The following is a 19082-nucleotide window of genomic DNA, read 5'->3' as shown; positions in this document are numbered from 1 at the left end:
TGGAATACTACGCTGCGGTAAAAAAGTAGGGAAAAGAAGGAATTCTTGCCAGCATGGATGGAACTGGAGAGCATTATGCTAAGTGAAATTAGCCCGTCAGAGAAAAATGAATACCACACGATCTCACTCATTCGTGGAATATAGAGAACAGCATAGACCGACGAACAGGGACAGATCCATACACATCTAGACCACCGCTCTCTGACGGGGCTGTTTGACTGCTGGTGGCCTCTGGCGTCCTGGGCTCAGAGCTAAGGTACGAAAGCATACACATTTCATTCACATCCACCTCAGCCTCTGCCTCCCATGACCCCCAAGGGCCGCTACGACCGGGGTGTTTGCGTCTCCGGTCTCCCCCTCCCCCCTCCCGCAAACCTGGCCCCCTTCCTCCCCCCACCCCCCACCCCCCCTACCCCCACCCTCAGCCCCCCGCACACCCCGCCCGCTCCCTTCAAATGCAAATGGGACCGATGTTTACAACGGTTCATTGCCGAGAGATAGAATCCATTGCAATGAACGAAGAGAAATGAGCACAGAATTAAGAAAGAATAACATAAAGTAAAATAAAACCCCCCAACACTCTTCACGGGTCCCGGGTTGGAGGAGCCTGCCCAAGAGGCGCCGGTCAAGCACCCCAGGCGTCGCAGCCACGTTCGGGAGAGCCTTTCCTTGAGATTGAGCCACCTGCCCCACCCTAAAGCCACCTGCCCCACCCAAACAGTGGCGCTTCATTCCTGGGAGCGGCTGATTGGTGGGTCTCTCTGGCTCCTCCCACCACGCTCTGGGGCTATAAAAGCAGGGGCGGCAGCGCCTCGCAGCGTCTATGGTTCGCAGACCTTCTCAGCCCTGGGCGCGTCTGAACGCTGTCTCCGTGTGAACGCTGTCTCGGTCCGAACGCTGTCTCGGTCCGAACGCTGTCTCCGTCTGAACGCTGTCTCTGTCCGAACGCTGTGTCCGTGTCATTTCGTCTTCCGCGAGGAGTCCGTCCACACCTTTGCGAATCCCTGCGCCTGGACCCCAACATCTGGTGCCCGCTCAGGGCCGGCGTGCTTCCCGCACGGGCTCGATCCGAGGCCGATTCCGGGCCCGCCATGGCCGACAAAGTCAACATGTCTCTGGACGACATCATTAGGCTGAACCGGAGCCAGCGGGGCGGCCGCGGCGGCGGGGGCAGGGACCGAGGCCAGGACCGAGGCCGGGCCGGCTCCCAGGGAGGCCGCAGTGGCGGAGCGCAAACCGCCGCACCAGTGAGCCAGGGCGGCGGGCCGTGCCGGAACCGGGCGGCCCTCGGCCGAGGCAGGAACCGGCCGGCGCCCTACAGCAGGCCGAGACAGCTTCCCGACGCGTGGCCACGCGACCGCTTCCGCAGGGGCTTGGGCAGGGGCGCCGGCCTGGTGACCGGGGGGAAGCTGCTTCTGTCCAACCTGGCCTTCGGAGTGTCCGACGCGGACGTCCAGCAGCTGTTTGCGGAGTTCGGGCCTCTGAAGAAGGCCGGTGTCCACTACGACCGCTCTGGCCGCAGCCTGGGGTCAGCCCACGTGCACTTTGAGCGGAAGGCAGACGCCCTGGAAGCCATGAAACAGTACCACGGCGTGCCTTTGGATGGCCGCCACCTCAACATCCAGCTCGTCACCTCACAGATACACACGCAGCGCACGCCGGTACAGAGTGGCAACAGAGGCGGGCTGACTACACACCGAGGATCTGGAGGCTTTGGCGGCGGCACGCCGAGTCGCGCCCGCGGAGGCAGCCGGCTTACAGGCAGGGGCACCGGACGCAATTCAAAGCAACAGATCGCTGCGGAGGAGTTGGATGCCCAGCTGGACGCTTACAACTCGATGAGGAGCACCAAAAAGCTGGACGCCCAGGTGAGCACTGGCAGCCCGATGAGGGGCACCAAAAAGTTGGACGCCCAGGTGAACAGTGGCAGCGCGATGAGGGCCACCAAAAAGTTGGACGCCCAGGTGAACAGTGGCAGCGGATTGAGGGGCACCAAGAAGTTGGACGCCCAGCTGAACGCTTACAACGCGATGAGGGGCGCCGAGGAGTTGGACGCCCAGCTGGACGCTTACAACGTGATGAGGAGCACCAAAAAGCTGGACGCCCAGGTGAGCACTGGCAGCCCGATGAGGGGCACCAAAAAGTTGGACGCCCAGCTGAGTACTGCCGGCGCGATGAGGGACACGGAGGAGATGGACGCCCAGAAGGACGCGTACAACGCCATGAGGGGCGCCGAGGAGTTGGACCCCCAGAAGGACGCTTACAACGCGATGAGGGGCGCCCAGGAGTTGGAGGACGCCCTGCTGGACGCTTACAACACGGTCATGGACACCGAGGAGTTGGACGCCCAGCTGGACGCTTACAACACGGTCATGGACACCGAGGAGTTGGACGCCCAGCTGGACGCTTACGACGCAATGATGGACACCAGCTAAAGCACCACCAAGGCAGTGCGTGCGTGGGTGGTGGAGCTAGGCCTGGAAATCGTCTCGCGGTGCTTCCCGAGGGTGGGCTGGCGGGGACTTGTGGCCCATTGGGGAATTGTTTCTTCTGTTTTGAAATAGGATTTAATTAAAACTCACGCAAAGCGTTTTCTTTAACGTTTATTTTATTAAAAAATTCCGAAAAAGACCTGTGTTGTACCTAGTCATTTTGGGGAAAAATTTTACTGGTTGCTGTTGTGGAGGAGCTGGCGTTTTCACCTTGGCCATAATAAACAGAAATGGGTGCAGCAAAAACAAACAAACAAACAAACAAACAAAAACAACAACAGCAAAACCCTCCAAAAATAACCACACAAACACACACACACACACAAACACACACACAAACACACACAAACACACACACACACGCACAAACACACACACACACAAACACACACACGCACGCACAAACCTCCTTAGAAAACACGCTGATCCAGCCTTTCAACGTTCTGACGCTTCGGCAAGGCCGGATGGCCAGGCCCGAACCTGGTCTCTGGGCGGGGGCCTGGCCATTCATCCACAGAGGGAGGGGGGTGGGGGTGGGGGTGGGGGAGGGGCGGCCGACCAGATGGCCCTGCCCTGACATAGTCTTTGGCTGTGGATTGGGTTGACTGGGGCCGGGGCCGAAGAGCTGGTCCCGCCCTCGGCTGGTCGAGCAGCGCCAAAGCAAGCCACCACCTTTCTGCAGCCGGAGCCAGGTGCCGGGACTTAACCGGAGCGGGCAAGGACGAGCAGGGGGCACGCTGTCTGCAAGAAGGCAGGGGCTGAAGGGTGCTCATGGTTTCCGACGGGCCATGCAGACCAAGAAGTGTCCGTGCGTGACTGCGGATTTACACACACACACACACACACACACACACACCCACGCGCGCACACGCACACGCACACGCAGAAGCACACCCACAACCACACCCACGCACCTCCCCCGGCTCCCCCCCTCCACGCACACGCACACGCACACAGAAAATGAAATGAAATGAAATGAAATGAAATAAAAACAAAAACAAACAAACGAAAAAACCCCTCTTTAGTAATGACATTGATCCAGCCGTTCAATGCTTTAGACCCTTCGGCAAGCCCATGTGGCCCAGCCGGGTTACTTGGTCTCTGGACAGGGGCCTGAGCATTCATCCAGAGAGGGAGCTGGACCAGAGGGCCCAGCCCAAGCATGGCGTAAGAGCCCGTCCCGCCCTCTGCTGGTCGAGTAGCGCTAATGCAGGTCACCCTCCTGCAGCCACCTCTGGGGAAGGCAGAAACAGGTGCCCGGACTTGACCTGAGGGGGGAAGGACAAGCAGGGGGCGCGCCGCCTACGAGAAGGCAGGGGCTGAAGGGTGCTCATGGATGCCGACGGACCATTCAGGTCAAGAAGCGTCTGTGCGTGACTGTGTGTTTACGTCCGCAGTCACGCCCAGACAAGCACTCGCCTCCCTCAGACCCTGCTCCCAAGGGCCCCACAGACACGGGGACGAGTCATGCCCTCCCTCGGTAGGGCTAAGCTGTTTGACTGCAGACAGAGGGCATTCTCTCCCTAGGCCCCCACTCTTCACCCTGTTCAGAAGGGCACCCTCGCCCTGGCCCTCAACTTCTTCAACTCCAGCTTCCGGTCTCCCTGATAACTGACCCGTTTATGCAAATCAGTTTCACCTGCCTCAGCCTCAGTGTCCTCTTCCAGAGATGGATTCATGTAACCTGCAAGGTGTCCCTGCTCCCACCACACTGGAAGCCCTCAAGGAGCCATTGGCACCTGGGTCCCCCCTCCCCCCGCCCCCACCCCCCGCGCCCCACTGCCCCCAAACCCACCCACCCCCTCCCAAGGGAGGGGCCAAACGCTAAGCTGCTTTCTGTAGGTAAGCTGCTTTCTGTAGGGAGATGCCTCCAGGGATATGCCTATAGGGGTGTGGGGGTGGGGGGTGGGGGGGCATTTCACAGAAATGCAGTAAACACAAACACGCACACACACAACTGTGCTACATCCACACAGTGGAATACTACGCTGCGGTAAAAAAGTAGGGAAAAGAAGGAATTCTTGCCAGCATGGATGGAACTGGAGAGCATTATGCTAAGTGAAATTAGCCCGTCAGAGAAAAATGAATACCACACGATCTCACTCATTCGTGGAATATAGAGAACAGCATAGACCGACGAACAGGGACAGATCCATACACATCTAGACCACCGCTCTCTGACGGGGCTGTTTGACTGCTGGTGGCCTCTGGCGTCCTGGGCTCAGAGCTAAGGTACGAAAGCATACACATTTCATTCACATCCACCTCAGCCTCTGCCTCCCATGACCCCCAAGGGCCGCTACGACCGGGGTGTTTGCGTCTCCGGTCTCCCCCTCCCCCCTCCCGCAAACCTGGCCCCCTTCCTCCCCCCACCCCCCACCCCCCCTACCCCCACCCTCAGCCCCCCGCACACCCCGCCCGCTCCCTTCAAATGCAAATGGGACCGATGTTTACAACGGTTCATTGCCGAGAGATAGAATCCATTGCAATGAACGAAGAGAAATGAGCACAGAATTAAGAAAGAATAACATAAAGTAAAATAAAACCCCCCAACACTCTTCACGGGTCCCGGGTTGGAGGAGCCTGCCCAAGAGGCGCCGGTCAAGCACCCCAGGCGTCGCAGCCACGTTCGGGAGAGCCTTTCCTTGAGATTGAGCCACCTGCCCCACCCTAAAGCCACCTGCCCCACCCAAACAGTGGCGCTTCATTCCTGGGAGCGGCTGATTGGTGGGTCTCTCTGGCTCCTCCCACCACGCTCTGGGGCTATAAAAGCAGGGGCGGCAGCGCCTCGCAGCGTCTATGGTTCGCAGACCTTCTCAGCCCTGGGCGCGTCTGAACGCTGTCTCCGTGTGAACGCTGTCTCGGTCCGAACGCTGTCTCGGTCCGAACGCTGTCTCCGTCTGAACGCTGTCTCTGTCCGAACGCTGTGTCCGTGTCATTTCGTCTTCCGCGAGGAGTCCGTCCACACCTTTGCGAATCCCTGCGCCTGGACCCCAACATCTGGTGCCCGCTCAGGGCCGGCGTGCTTCCCGCACGGGCTCGATCCGAGGCCGATTCCGGGCCCGCCATGGCCGACAAAGTCAACATGTCTCTGGACGACATCATTAGGCTGAACCGGAGCCAGCGGGGCGGCCGCGGCGGCGGGGGCAGGGACCGAGGCCAGGACCGAGGCCGGGCCGGCTCCCAGGGAGGCCGCAGTGGCGGAGCGCAAACCGCCGCACCAGTGAGCCAGGGCGGCGGGCCGTGCCGGAACCGGGCGGCCCTCGGCCGAGGCAGGAACCGGCCGGCGCCCTACAGCAGGCCGAGACAGCTTCCCGACGCGTGGCCACGCGACCGCTTCCGCAGGGGCTTGGGCAGGGGCGCCGGCCTGGTGACCGGGGGGAAGCTGCTTCTGTCCAACCTGGCCTTCGGAGTGTCCGACGCGGACGTCCAGCAGCTGTTTGCGGAGTTCGGGCCTCTGAAGAAGGCCGGTGTCCACTACGACCGCTCTGGCCGCAGCCTGGGGTCAGCCCACGTGCACTTTGAGCGGAAGGCAGACGCCCTGGAAGCCATGAAACAGTACCACGGCGTGCCTTTGGATGGCCGCCCCCTCAACATCCAGCTCGTCACCTCACAGATACACACGCAGCGCACGCCGGTACAGAGTGGCAACAGAGGCGGGCTGACTACACACCGAGGATCTGGAGGCTTTGGCGGCGGCACGCCGAGTCGCGCCCGCGGAGGCAGCCGGCTTACAGGCAGGGGCACCGGACGCAATTCAAAGCAACAGATCGCTGCGGAGGAGTTGGACGCCCAGCTGGACGCTTACAACTCGATGAGGAGCACCAAAAAGCTGGACGCCCAGGTGAGCACTGGCAGCCCGATGAGGGGCACCAAAAAGTTGGACGCCCAGGTGAACAGTGGCAGCGCGATGAGGGCCACCAAAAAGTTGGACGCCCAGGTGAACAGTGGCAGCGGATTGAGGGGCACCAAGAAGTTGGACGCCCAGCTGGACGCTTACAACGCGATGAGGGGCGCCGAGGAGTTGGACGCCCAGCTGGACGCTTAAAACGTGATGAGGAGCACCAAAAAGCTGGACGCCCAGGTGAGCACTGGCAGCCCGATGAGGGGCACCAAAAAGTTGGACGCCCAGCTGAGTACTGCCGGCGCGATGAGGGACACGGAGGAGATGGACGCCCAGAAGGACGCGTACAACGCCATGAGGGGCGCCGAGGAGTTGGACCCCCAGAAGGACGCTTACAACGCGATGAGGGGCGCCCAGGAGTTGGAGGATGCCCTGCTGGACGCTTACAACACGGTCATGGACACCGAGGAGTTGGACGCCCAGCTGGACGCTTACAACACGGTCATGGACACCGAGGAGTTGGACGCCCAGCTAGACGCTTACGACGCAATGATGGACACCAGCTAAAGCACCACCAAGGCAGTGCGTGCGTGGGTGGTGGAGCTAGGCCTGGAAATCGTCTCGCGGTGCTTCCCGAGGGTGGGCTGGCGGGGACTTGTGGCCCATTGGGGAATTGTTTCTTCTGTTTTGAAATAGGATTTAATTAAAACTCACGCAAAGCGTTTTCTTTAACGTTTATTTTATTAAAAAATTCCGAAAAAGACCTGTGTTGTACCTAGTCATTTTGGGGAAAAATTTTACTGGTTGCTGTTGTGGAGGAGCTGGCGTTTTCACCTTGGCCATAATAAACAGAAATGGGTGCAGCAAAAACAAACAAACAAACAAACAAACAAACAAAAACAACAAAAAACCCTCCAAAATAAACGACACAAACACACACACACACACACAAACACACACACACACAAACACACACACACACACACACACACGCACAAACCTCCTTAGAAAACACGCTGATCCAGCCTTTCAACGTTCTGACGCTTCGGCAAGGCCGGATGGCCAGGCCCGAACCTGGTCTCTGGGCGGGGGCCTGGCCATTCATCCACAGAGGGAGGGGGGTGGGGGTGGGGGTGGGGGAGGGGCGGCCGACCAGATGGCCCTGCCCTGACATAGTCTTTGGCTGTGGATTGGGTTGACTGGGGCCGGGGCCGAAGAGCTGGTCCCGCCCTCGGCTGGTCGAGCAGCGCCAAAGCAAGCCACCACCTTTCTGCAGCCGGAGCCAGGTGCCGGGACTTAACCGGAGCGGGCAAGGACGAGCAGGGGGCACGCTGTCTGCAAGAAGGCAGGGGCTGAAGGGTGCTCATGGTTTCCGACGGGCCATGCAGACCAAGAAGTGTCCGTGCGTGACTGCGGATTTACACACACACACACACACACACACACACACCCACGCGCGCACACGCACACGCACACGCAGAAGCACACCCACAACCACACCCACGCACCTCCCCCGGCTCCCCCCCTCCACGCACACGCACACGCACACAGAAAATGAAATGAAATGAAATGAAATGAAATAAAAACAAAAACAAACAAACGAAAAAACCCCTCTTTAGTAATGACATTGATCCAGCCGTTCAATGCTTTAGACCCTTCGGCAAGCCCATGTGGCCCAGCCGGGTTACTTGGTCTCTGGACAGGGGCCTGAGCATTCATCCAGAGAGGGAGCTGGACCAGAGGGCCCAGCCCAAGCATGGCGTAAGAGCCCGTCCCGCCCTCTGCTGGTCGAGTAGCGCTAATGCAGGTCACCCTCCTGCAGCCACCTCTGGGGAAGGCAGAAACAGGTGCCCGGACTTGACCTGAGGGGGGAAGGACAAGCAGGGGGCGCGCCGCCTACGAGAAGGCAGGGGCTGAAGGGTGCTCATGGATGCCGACGGACCATTCAGGTCAAGAAGCGTCTGTGCGTGACTGTGTGTTTACGTCCGCAGTCACGCCCAGACAAGCACTCGCCTCCCTCAGACCCTGCTCCCAAGGGCCCCACAGACACGGGGACGAGTCATGCCCTCCCTCGGTAGGGCTAAGCTGTTTGACTGCAGACAGAGGGCATTCTCTCCCTAGGCCCCCACTCTTCACCCTGTTCAGAAGGGCACCCTCGCCCTGGCCCTCAACTTCTTCAACTCCAGCTTCCGGTCTCCCTGATAACTGACCCGTTTATGCAAATCAGTTTCACCTGCCTCAGCCTCAGTGTCCTCTTCCAGAGATGGATTCATGTAACCTGCAAGGTGTCCCTGCTCCCACCACACTGGAAGCCCTCAAGGAGCCATTGGCACCTGGGTCCCCCCTCCCCCCGCCCCCCCCCGCGCCCCACCGCCCCCAAACCCACCCCCCCCTCCCAAGGGAGGGGCCAAACGCTAAGCTGCTTTCTGTAGGTAAGCTGCTTTCTGTAGGGAGATGCCTCCAGGGATATGCCTATAGGGGTGTGGGGGTGGGGGGTGGGGGGGCATTTCACAGAAATGCAGTAAACACAAACAAGCACACACACAACTGTGCTACATCCACACAGTGGAATACTACGCTGCGGTAAAAAAGTAGGGAAAAGAAGGAATTCTTGCCAGCATGGATGGAACTGGAGAGCATTATGCTAAGTGAAATTAGCCCGTCAGAGAAAAATGAATACCACACGATCTCACTCATTCGTGGAATATAGAGAACAGCATAGACCGACGAACAGGGACAGATCCATACACATCTAGACCACCGCTCTCTGACGGGGCTGTTTGACTGCTGGTGGCCTCTGGCGTCCTGGGCTCAGAGCTAAGGTACGAAAGCATACAAATTTCATTCACATCCACCTCAGCCTCTGCCTCACATGACCCCCAAGGGCCGCTACGACCGGGGTGTTTGCGTCTCCGGTCTCCCCCTCCCCCCTCCCGCAAACCTGGCCCCCTTCCTCCCCCCACCCCCCACCCCCCCCACCCCCACCCTCAGCCCCCCCGCACACCCCGCCCGCTCCCTTCAAATGCAAATGGGACCGATGTTTACAACGGTTCATTGCCGAGAGATAGAATCCATTGCAATGAACGAAGAGAAATGAGCACAGAATTAAGAAAGAATAACATAAAGTAAAATAAAACCCCCCAACACTCTTCACGGGTCCCGGGTTGGAGGAGCCTGCCCAAGAGGCGCCGGTCAAGCACCCCAGGCGTCGCAGCCACGTTCGGGAGAGCCTTTCCTTGAGATTGAGCCACCTGCCCCACCCTAAAGCCACCTGCCCCACCCAAACAGTGTCGCTTCATTCCTGGGAGCGGCTGATTGGTGGGTCTCTCTGGCTCCTCCCACCACGCTCTGGGGCTATAAAAGCAGGGGCGGCAGCGCCTCGCAGCGTCTATGGTTCGCAGACCTTCTCAGCCCTGGGCGCGTCTGAACGCTGTCTCCGTGTGAACGCTGTCTCGGTCCGAACGCTGTCTCGGTCCGAACGCTGTCTCGGTCCGAACGCTGTCTCCGTCCGAACGCTGTTTCCGTCTGAACGCTGTCTCTGTCCGAACGCTGTGTCCGTGTCATTTCGTCTTCCGCGAGGAGTCCGTCCACACCTTTGCGAATCCCTGCGCCTGGACCCCAACATCTGGTGCCCGCTCAGGGCCGGCGTGCTTCCCGCACGGGCTCGATCCGAGGCCGATTCCGGGCCCGCCATGGCCGACAAAGTCAACATGTCTCTGGACGACATCATTAGGCTGAACCGGAGCCAGCGGGGCGGCCGCGGCGGCGGGGGCAGGGACCGAGGCCAGGACCGAGGCCGGGCCGGCTCCCAGGGAGGCCGCAGTGGCGGAGCGCAAACCGCCGCACCAGTGAGCCAGGGCGGCGGGCCGTGCCGGAACCGGGCGGCCCTCGGCCGAGGCAGGAACCGGCCGGCGCCCTACAGCAGGCCGAGACAGCTTCCCGACGCGTGGCCACGCGACAGCTTCCGCAGGGGCTTGGGCAGGGGCGCCGGCCTGGTGACCGGGGGGAAGCTGCTTCTGTCCAACCTGGCCTTCGGAGTGTCCGACGCGGACGTCCAGCAGCTGTTTGCGGAGTTCGGGCCTCTGAAGAAGGCCGGTGTCCACTACGACCGCTCTGGCCGCAGCCTGGGGTCAGCCCACGTGCACTTTGAGCGGAAGGCAGACGCCCTGGAAGCCATGAAACAGTACCACGGCGTGCCTTTGGATGGCCGCCCCCTCAACATCCAGCTCGTCACCTCACAGATACACACGCAGCGCACGCCGGTACAGAGTGGCAACAGAGGCGGGCTGACTACACACCGAGGATCTGGAGGCTTTGGCGGCGGCACGCCGAGTCGCGCCCGCGGAGGCAGCCGGCTTACAGGCAGGGGCACCGGACGCAATTCAAAGCAACAGATCGCTGCGGAGGAGTTGGACGCCCAGCTGGACGCTTACAACTCGATGAGGAGCACCAAAAAGCTGGTCGCCCAGGTGACCACTGGCAGCCCGATGAGGGGCACCAAAAAGTTGGACGCCCAGGTGAACAGTGGCAGCGCGATGAGGGCCACCAAAAAGTTGGACGCCCAGGTGAACAGTGGCAGCGCGATGAGGGGCACCAAGAAGTTGGACGCCCAGCTGGACGCTTACAACGCGATGAGGGGCGCCGAGGAGTTGGACGCCCAGCTGGACGCTTACAACGCGATGAGGAGCACCAAAAAGCTGGACGCCCAGGTGAGCACTGGCAGCCCGATGAGGGGCACCAAAAAGTTGGACGCCCAGCTGAGCACTGCCGGCGCGATGAGGGACACGGAGGAGTTGGACCCCCAGAAGGACGCGTACAACGCGATGAGGGGCGCCGAGCAGCTGGACCCCCAGAAGGATGCTTACAACGCGATGAGGGGCGCCGAGCAGCTGGACCCCCAGAAGGACGCTTACAACGCGATGAGGGGCGCCGAGCAGCTGGACCCCCAGAAGGACGCTTACAACGCGATGAGGGGCGCCGAGGAGTTGGAGGACGCCCTGCTGGACGCTTACAACACGGTCATGGACACCGAGGAGTTGGACGCCCAGCTGGACGCTTACAACACGGTCATGGACACCGAGGAGTTGGACGCCCAGCTGGACGCTTACGACGCCATGATGGACACCAGCTAAAGCACCACCAAGTCAGTGCGTGCGTGGGTGGTGGAGCTAGGCCTGGAAATCGTCTCGCGGTGCTTCCCGAGGGTGGGCTGGCGGGGACCTGTGGCCCATTGGGGAATTGTTTCTTCTGTTTTGAAATAGGATTTAATTAAAACTCACGCAAAGCGTTTTCTTTAACGTTTATTTTATTAAAAAATTCCGAAAAAGACCTGTGTTGTACCTAGTCATTTTGGGGAAAAATTTTACTGGTTGCTGTTGTGGAGGAGCTGGCGTTTTCACCTTGGCCATAATAAACAGAAATGGGTGCAGCAAAAACAAACAAACAAACAAACAAAAACAACAACAAAAAACCCTCCAAAATAAACGACACAAACACACACACACACACACAAACACACACACACACACACACACACACGCACAAACCTCCTTAGAAAACACGCTGATCCAGCCTTTCAACGTTCTGACGCTTCGGCAAGGCCGGATGGCCAGGCCCGAACCTGGTCTCTGGGCGGGGGCCTGGCCATTCATCCACAGAGGGAGGGGGGTGGGGGTGGGGGTGGGGGAGGGGCGGCCGACCAGATGGCCCTGCCCTGACATAGTCTTTGGCTGTGGATTGGGTTGACTGGGGCCGGGGCCGAAGAGCTGGTCCCGCCCTCGGCTGGTCGAGCAGCGCCAAAGCAAGCCACCACCTTTCTGCAGCCGGAGCCAGGTGCCGGGACTTAACCGGAGCGGGCAAGGACGAGCAGGGGGCACGCTGTCTGCAAGAAGGCAGGGGCTGAAGGGTGCTCATGGTTTCCGACGGGCCATGCAGACCAAGAAGTGTCCGTGTGTGACTGCGAATTTACACACACACACACACACACACACACACACACCCACGCGCGCACACGCACACGCACACGCAGAAGCACACCCACAACCACACCGACGCACCTCCCCCGGCTCCCCCCCTCCACGCACACGCACACGCACACAGAAAATGAAATGAAATGAAATGAAATGAAATAAAAACAAAAACAAACAAACGAAAAAACCCCTCTTTAGTAATGACATTGATCCAGCCGTTCAATGCTTTAGACCCTTCGGCAAGCCCATGTGGCCCGGCCGGGTTACTTGGTCTCTGGACAGGGGCCTGAGCATTCATCCAGAGAGGGAGCTGGACCAGAGGGCCCAGCCCAAGCATGGCGTAAGAGCCCGTCCCGCCCTCTGCTGGTCGAGTAGCGCTAATGCAGGTCACCCTCCTGCAGCCACCTCTGGGGAAGGCAGAAACAGGTGCCCGGACTTGACCTGAGGGGGGAAGGACAAGCAGGGGGCGCGCCGCCTACGAGAAGGCAGGGGCTGAAGGGTGCTCATGGATGCCGACGGACCATTCAGGTCAAGAAGCGTCTGTGCGTGACTGTGTGTTTACGTCCGCAGTCACGCCCAGACAAGCACTCGCCTCCCTCAGACCCTGCTCCCAAGGGCCCCACAGACACGGGGACGAGTCATGCCCTCCCTCGGTAGGGCTAAGCTGTTTGACTGCAGACAGAGGGCATTCTCTCCCTAGGCCCCCACTCTTCACCCTGTTCAGAAGGGCACCCTCGCCCTGGCCCTCAACTTCTTCAACTCCAGCTTCCGGTCTCCCTGATAACTGACCCGTTTATGCAAATCAGTTTCACCTGCCTCAGCCTCAGTGTCCTCTTCCAGAGATGGATTCATGTAACCTGCAAGGTGTCCCTGCTCCCACCACACTGGAAGCCCTCAAGGTGCCATTGGCACCTGGGTCCCCCCTCCCCCCGCCCCCACCCCCCGCGCCCCACCGCCCCCAAACCCACCCCCCCCCTCCCAAGGGACGGGCCAAACGCTAAGCTGCTTTCTGTAGGTAAGCTGCTTTCTGTAGGGAGATGCCTCCAGGGATATTCCTATAGGGGTGTGGGGGTGTGGGGGTGGGGGGGGCATTTCACAGAAATGCAGTAAACACAAACACGCACACACACAACTGTGCTACATCCACACAGTGGAATACTACGCTGCGGTAAAAAAGTAGGGAAAAGAAGGAATTCTTGCCAGCATGGATGGAACTGGAGAGCATTATGCTAAGTGAAATTAGCCCGTCAGAGAAAAATGAATACCACACGATCTCACTCATTCGTGGAATATAGAGAACAGCATAGACCGACGAACAGGGACAGATCCATACACATCTATACCACCGCTCTCTGACGGGGCTGTTTGACTGCTGGTGGCCTCTGGCGTCCTGGGCTCAGAGCTAAGGTACGAAAGCATACACATTTCATTCACATCCACCTCAGCCTCTGCCTCCCATGACCCCCAAGGGCCGCTACGACCGGGGTGTTTGCGTCTCCGGTCTCCCCCTCCCCCCTCCCGCAAACCTGGCCCCCTTCCTCCCCCCACCCCCCACCCCCCCACCCCCACCCTCAGCCCCCCCGCACACCCCGCCCGCTCCCTTCAAATGCAAATGGGACCGATGTTTACAACGGTTCATTGCCGAGAGATAGAATCCATTGCAATGAACGAAGAGAAATGAGCACAGAATTAAGAAAGAATAACATAAAGTAAAATAAAACCCCCCAACACTCTTCACGGGTCCCGGGTTGGAGGAGCCTGCCCAAGAGGCGCCGGTCAAGCACCCCAGGCGTCGCAGCCACGTTCGGGAGAGCCTTTCCTTGAGATTGAGCCACCTGCCCCACCCTAAAGCCACCTGCCCCACCCAAACAGTGGCGCTTCATTCCTGGGAGCGGCTGATTGGTGGGTCTCTCTGGCTCCTCCCACCACGCTCTGGGGCTATAAAAGCAGGGGCGGCAGCGCCTCGCAGCGTCTATGGTTCGCAGACCTTCTCAGCCCTGGGCGCGTCTGAACGCTGTCTCCGTGTGAACGCTGTCTCGGTCCGAACGCTGTCTCGGTCCGAACGCTGTCTCCGTCTGAACGCTGTCTCTGTCCGAACGCTGTGTCCGTGTCATTTCGTCTTCCGCGAGGAGTCCGTCCACACCTTTGCGAATCCCTGCGCCTGGACCCCAACATCTGGTGCCCGCTCAGGGCCGGCGTGCTTCCCGCACGGGCTCGATCCGAGGCCGATTCCGGGCCCGCCATGGCCGACAAAGTCAACATGTCTCTGGACGACATCATTAGGCTGAACCGGAGCCAGCGGGGCGGCCGCGGCGGCGGGGGCAGGGACCGAGGCCAGGACCGAGGCCGGGCCGGCTCCCAGGGAGGCCGCAGTGGCGGAGCGCAAACCGCCGCACCAGTGAGCCAGGGCGGCGGGCCGTGCCGGAACCGGGCGGCCCTCGGCCGAGGCAGGAACCGGCCGGCGCCCTACAGCAGGCCGAGACAGCTTCCCGACGCGTGGCCACGCGACAGCTTCCGCAGGGGCTTGGGCAGGGGCGCCGGCCTGGTGACCGGGGGGAAGCTGCTTCTGTCCAACCTGGCCTTCGGAGTGTCCGACGCGGACGTCCAGCAGCTGTTTGCGGAGTTCGGGCCTCTGAAGAAGGCCGGTGTCCACTACGACCGCTCTGGCCGCAGCCTGGGGTCAGCCCACGTGCACTTTGAGCGGAAGGCAGACGCCCTGGAAGCCATGAAACAGTACCACGGCGTGCCTTTGGATGGCCGCCCCCTCAACATCCAGCTCGTCACCTCACAGATACACACGCAGCGCACGCCGGTACAGAGTGGCAACAGAGGCGGGCTGACTACACACCGAGGATCTGGAGGCTTTGGCGGCGGCACGCCGAGTCGCGCCCGCGGAGGCAGCCGGCTTACAGGCAGGGGCACCGGACGCAATTCAAAGCAACAGATCGCTGCGGAGGAGTTGGACGCCCAGCTGGACGCTTACAACTCGATGAGGAGCACCAAAAAGCTGGTCGCCCAGGTGACCACTGGCAGCCCGATGAGGGGCACCAAAAAGTTGGACGCCCAGGTGAACAGTGGCAGCGCGATGAGGGCCACCAAAAAGTTGGACGCCCAGGTGAACAGTGGCAGCGCGATGAGGGGCACCAAGAAGTTGGACGCCCAGCTGGACGCTTACAACGCGATGAGGGGCGCCGAGGAGTTGGACGCCCAGCTGGACGCTTACAACGCGATGAGGAGCACCAAAAAGCTGGACGCCCAGGTGAGCACTGGCAGCCCGATGAGGGGCACCAAAAAGTTGGACGCCCAGCTGAGCACTGCCGGCGCGATGAGGGACACGGAGGAGTTGGACCCCCAGAAGGACGCGTACAACGCGATGAGGGGCGCCGAGCAGCTGGACCCCCAGAAGGATGCTTACAACGCGATGAGGGGCGCCGAGCAGCTGGACCCCCAGAAGGACGCTTACAACGCGATGAGGGGCGCCGAGCAGCTGGACCCCCAGAAGGACGCTTACAACGCGATGAGGGGCGCCGAGGAGTTGGAGGACGCCCTGCTGGACGCTTACAACACGGTCATGGACACCGAGGAGTTGGACGCCCAGCTGGACGCTTACAACACGGTCATGGACACCGAGGAGTTGGACGCCCAGCTGGACGCTTACGACGCCATGATGGACACCAGCTAAAGCACCACCAAGTCAGTGCGTGCGTGGGTGGTGGAGCTAGGCCTGGAAATCGTCTCGCGGTGCTTCCCGAGGGTGGGCTGGCGGGGACCTGTGGCCCATTGGGGAATTGTTTCTTCTGTTTTGAAATAGGATTTAATTAAAACTCACGCAAAGCGTTTTCTTTAACGTTTATTTTATTAAAAAATTCCGAAAAAGACCTGTGTTGTACCTAGTCATTTTGGGGAAAAATTTTACTGGTTGCTGTTGTGGAGGAGCTGGCGTTTTCACCTTGGCCATAATAAACAGAAATGGGTGCAGCAAAAACAAACAAACAAACAAACAAAAACAACAACAAAAAACCCTCCAAAATAAACGACACAAACACACACACACACACACAAACACACACACACACACACACACACACGCACAAACCTCCTTAGAAAACACGCTGATCCAGCCTTTCAACGTTCTGACGCTTCGGCAAGGCCGGATGGCCAGGCCCGAACCTGGTCTCTGGGCGGGGGCCTGGCCATTCATCCACAGAGGGAGGGGGGTGGGGGTGGGGGTGGGGGAGGGGCGGCCGACCAGATGGCCCTGCCCTGACATAGTCTTTGGCTGTGGATTGGGTTGACTGGGGCCGGGGCCGAAGAGCTGGTCCCGCCCTCGGCTGGTCGAGCAGCGCCAAAGCAAGCCACCACCTTTCTGCAGCCGGAGCCAGGTGCCGGGACTTAACCGGAGCGGGCAAGGACGAGCAGGGGGCACGCTGTCTGCAAGAAGGCAGGGGCTGAAGGGTGCTCATGGTTTCCGACGGGCCATGCAGACCAAGAAGTGTCCGTGTGTGACTGCGAATTTACACACACACACACACACACACACACACACACCCACGCGCGCACACGCACACGCACACGCAGAAGCACACCCACAACCACACCGACGCACCTCCCCCGGCTCCCCCCCTCCACGCACACGCACACGCACACAGAAAATGAAATGAAATGAAATGAAATGAAATAAAAACAAAAACAAACAAACGAAAAAACCCCTCTTTAGTAATGACATTGATCCAGCCGTTCAATGCTTTAGACCCTTCGGCAAGCCCATGTGGCCCGGCCGGGTTACTTGGTCTCTGGACAGGGGCCTGAGCATTCATCCAGAGAGGGAGCTGGACCAGAGGGCCCAGCCCAAGCATGGCGTAAGAGCCCGTCCCGCCCTCTGCTGGTCGAGTAGCGCTAATGCAGGTCACCCTCCTGCAGCCACCTCTGGGGAAGGCAGAAACAGGTGCCCGGACTTGACCTGAGGGGGGAAGGACAAGCAGGGGGCGCGCCGCCTACGAGAAGGCAGGGGCTGAAGGGTGCTCATGGATGCCGACGGACCATTCAGGTCAAGAAGCGTCTGTGCGTGACTGTGTGTTTACGTCCGCAGTCACGCCCAGACAAGCACTCGCCTCCCTCAGACCCTGCTCCCAAGGGCCCCACAGACACGGGGACGAGTCATGCCCTCCCTCGGTAGGGCTAAGCTGTTTGACTGCAGACAGAGGGCATTCTCTCCCTAGGCCCCCACTCTTCACCCTGTTCAGAAGGGCACCCTCGCCCTGGCCCTCAACTTCTTCAACTCCAGCTTCCGGTCTCCCTGATAACTGACCCGTTTATGCAAATCAGTTTCACCTGCCTCAGCCTCAGTGTCCTCTTCCAGAGATGGATTCATGTAACCTGCAAGGTGTCCCTGCTCCCACCACACTGGAAGCCCTCAAGGTGCCATTGGCACCTGGGTCCCCCCTCCCCCCGCCCCCACCCCCCGCGCCCCACCGCCCCCAAACCCACCCCCCCCCTCCCAAGGGACGGGCCAAACGCTAAGCTGCTTTCTGTAGGTAAGCTGCTTTCTGTAGGGAGATGCCTCCAGGGATATTCCTATAGGGGTGTGGGGGTGGGGGGTGGGGGGGGCATTTCACAGAAATGCAGTAAACACAAACACGCACACACACAACTGTGCTACATCCACACAGTGGAATACTACGCTGCGGTAAAAAAGTAGGGAAAAGAAGGAATTCTTGCCAGCATGGATGGAACTGGAGAGCATTATGCTAAGTGAAATTAGCCCGTCAGAGAAAAATGAATACCACACGATCTCACTCATTCGTGGAATATAGAGAACAGCATAGACCGACGAACAGGGACAGATCCATACACATCTATACCACCGCTCTCTGACGGGGCTGTTTGACTGCTGGTGGCCTCTGGCGTCCTGGGCTCAGAGCTAAGGTACGAAAGCATACACATTTCATTCACATCCACCTCAGCCTCTGCCTCCCATGACCCCCAAGGGCCGCTACGACCGGGGTGTTTGCGTCTCCGGTCTCCCCCTCCCCCCTCCCGCAAACCTGGCCCCCTTCCTCCCCCCACCCCCCACCCCCCCACCCCCACCCTCAGCCCCCCCGCACACCCCGCCCGCTCCCTTCAAATGCAAATGGGACCGATGTTTACAACGGTTCATTGCCGAGAGATAGAATCCATTGCAATGAACGAAGAGAAATGAGCACAGAATTAAGAAAGAATAACATAAAGTAAAATAAAACCCCCCAACACTCTTCACGGGTCCCGGGTTGGAGGAGCCTGCCCAAGAGGCGCCGGTCAAGCACCCCAGGCGTCGCAGCCACGTTCGGGAGAGCCTTTCCTTGAGATTGAGCCACCTGCCCCACCCTAAAGCCACCTGCCCCACCCAAACAGTGGCGCTTCATTCCTGGGAGCGGCTGATTGGTGGGTCTCTCTGGCTCCTCCCACCACGCTCTGGGGCTATAAAAGCAGGGGCGGCAGCGCCTCGCAGCGTCTATGGTTCGCAGACCTTCTCAGCCCTGGGCGCGTCTGAACGCTGTCTCCGTGTGAACGCTGTCTCGGTCCGAACGCTGTCTCGGTCCGAACGCTGTCTCGGTCCGAACGCTGTCTCCGTCTGAACGCTGTCTCTGTCCGAACGCTGTGTCCGTGTCATTTCGTCTTCCGCGAGGAGTCCGTCCACACCTTTGCGAATCCCTGCGCCTGGACCCCAACATCTGGTGCCCGCTCAGGGCCGGCGTGCTTCCCGCACGGGCTCGATCCGAGGCCGATTCCGGGCCCGCC

The 19082-nt window shown here is 60.0% G+C and overlaps 2 protein-coding genes across 2 annotated transcripts; both read left to right on the top strand.

The window, feature by feature from the left end:
• Positions 1 to 1091: 1091 nt before the first annotated feature.
• Positions 1092 to 9651, top strand: LOC308519306 (THO complex subunit 4-like; the record flags this gene model as incomplete). Its single annotated transcript, XM_081091290.1, has 3 exons — positions 1092 to 1296; positions 5717 to 6336; positions 9604 to 9651. 3 exons carry the CDS (start codon positions 1092 to 1094, stop codon positions 9649 to 9651), a joined length of 873 nt encoding a protein of 290 aa, XP_080947416.1.
• Positions 9652 to 10028: 377 nt separating this feature from the next.
• On the top strand, positions 10029 to 16811 carry LOC308519305 (THO complex subunit 4-like; the record flags this gene model as incomplete). The annotated part of the gene is made up of 3 exons (XM_081091289.1): positions 10029 to 10233; positions 14705 to 15359; positions 16790 to 16811. The coding sequence occupies 3 exons, from the start codon at positions 10029 to 10031 to the stop codon at positions 16809 to 16811; spliced, it is 882 nt and encodes a 293-aa protein (XP_080947415.1).
• Positions 16812 to 19082: the final 2271 nt, after the last annotated feature.

Source organism: Myotis nattereri, assembly GCF_964212035.1.
Source record: "Myotis nattereri genome assembly, chromosome: 5".
Classification (NCBI taxonomy): Eukaryota; Metazoa; Chordata; class Mammalia; order Chiroptera; family Vespertilionidae; genus Myotis; species Myotis nattereri.
The sequence above is the reverse complement of the archived record's forward strand: the minus strand, read 5'-3'. Positions and strand labels throughout refer to the sequence as shown.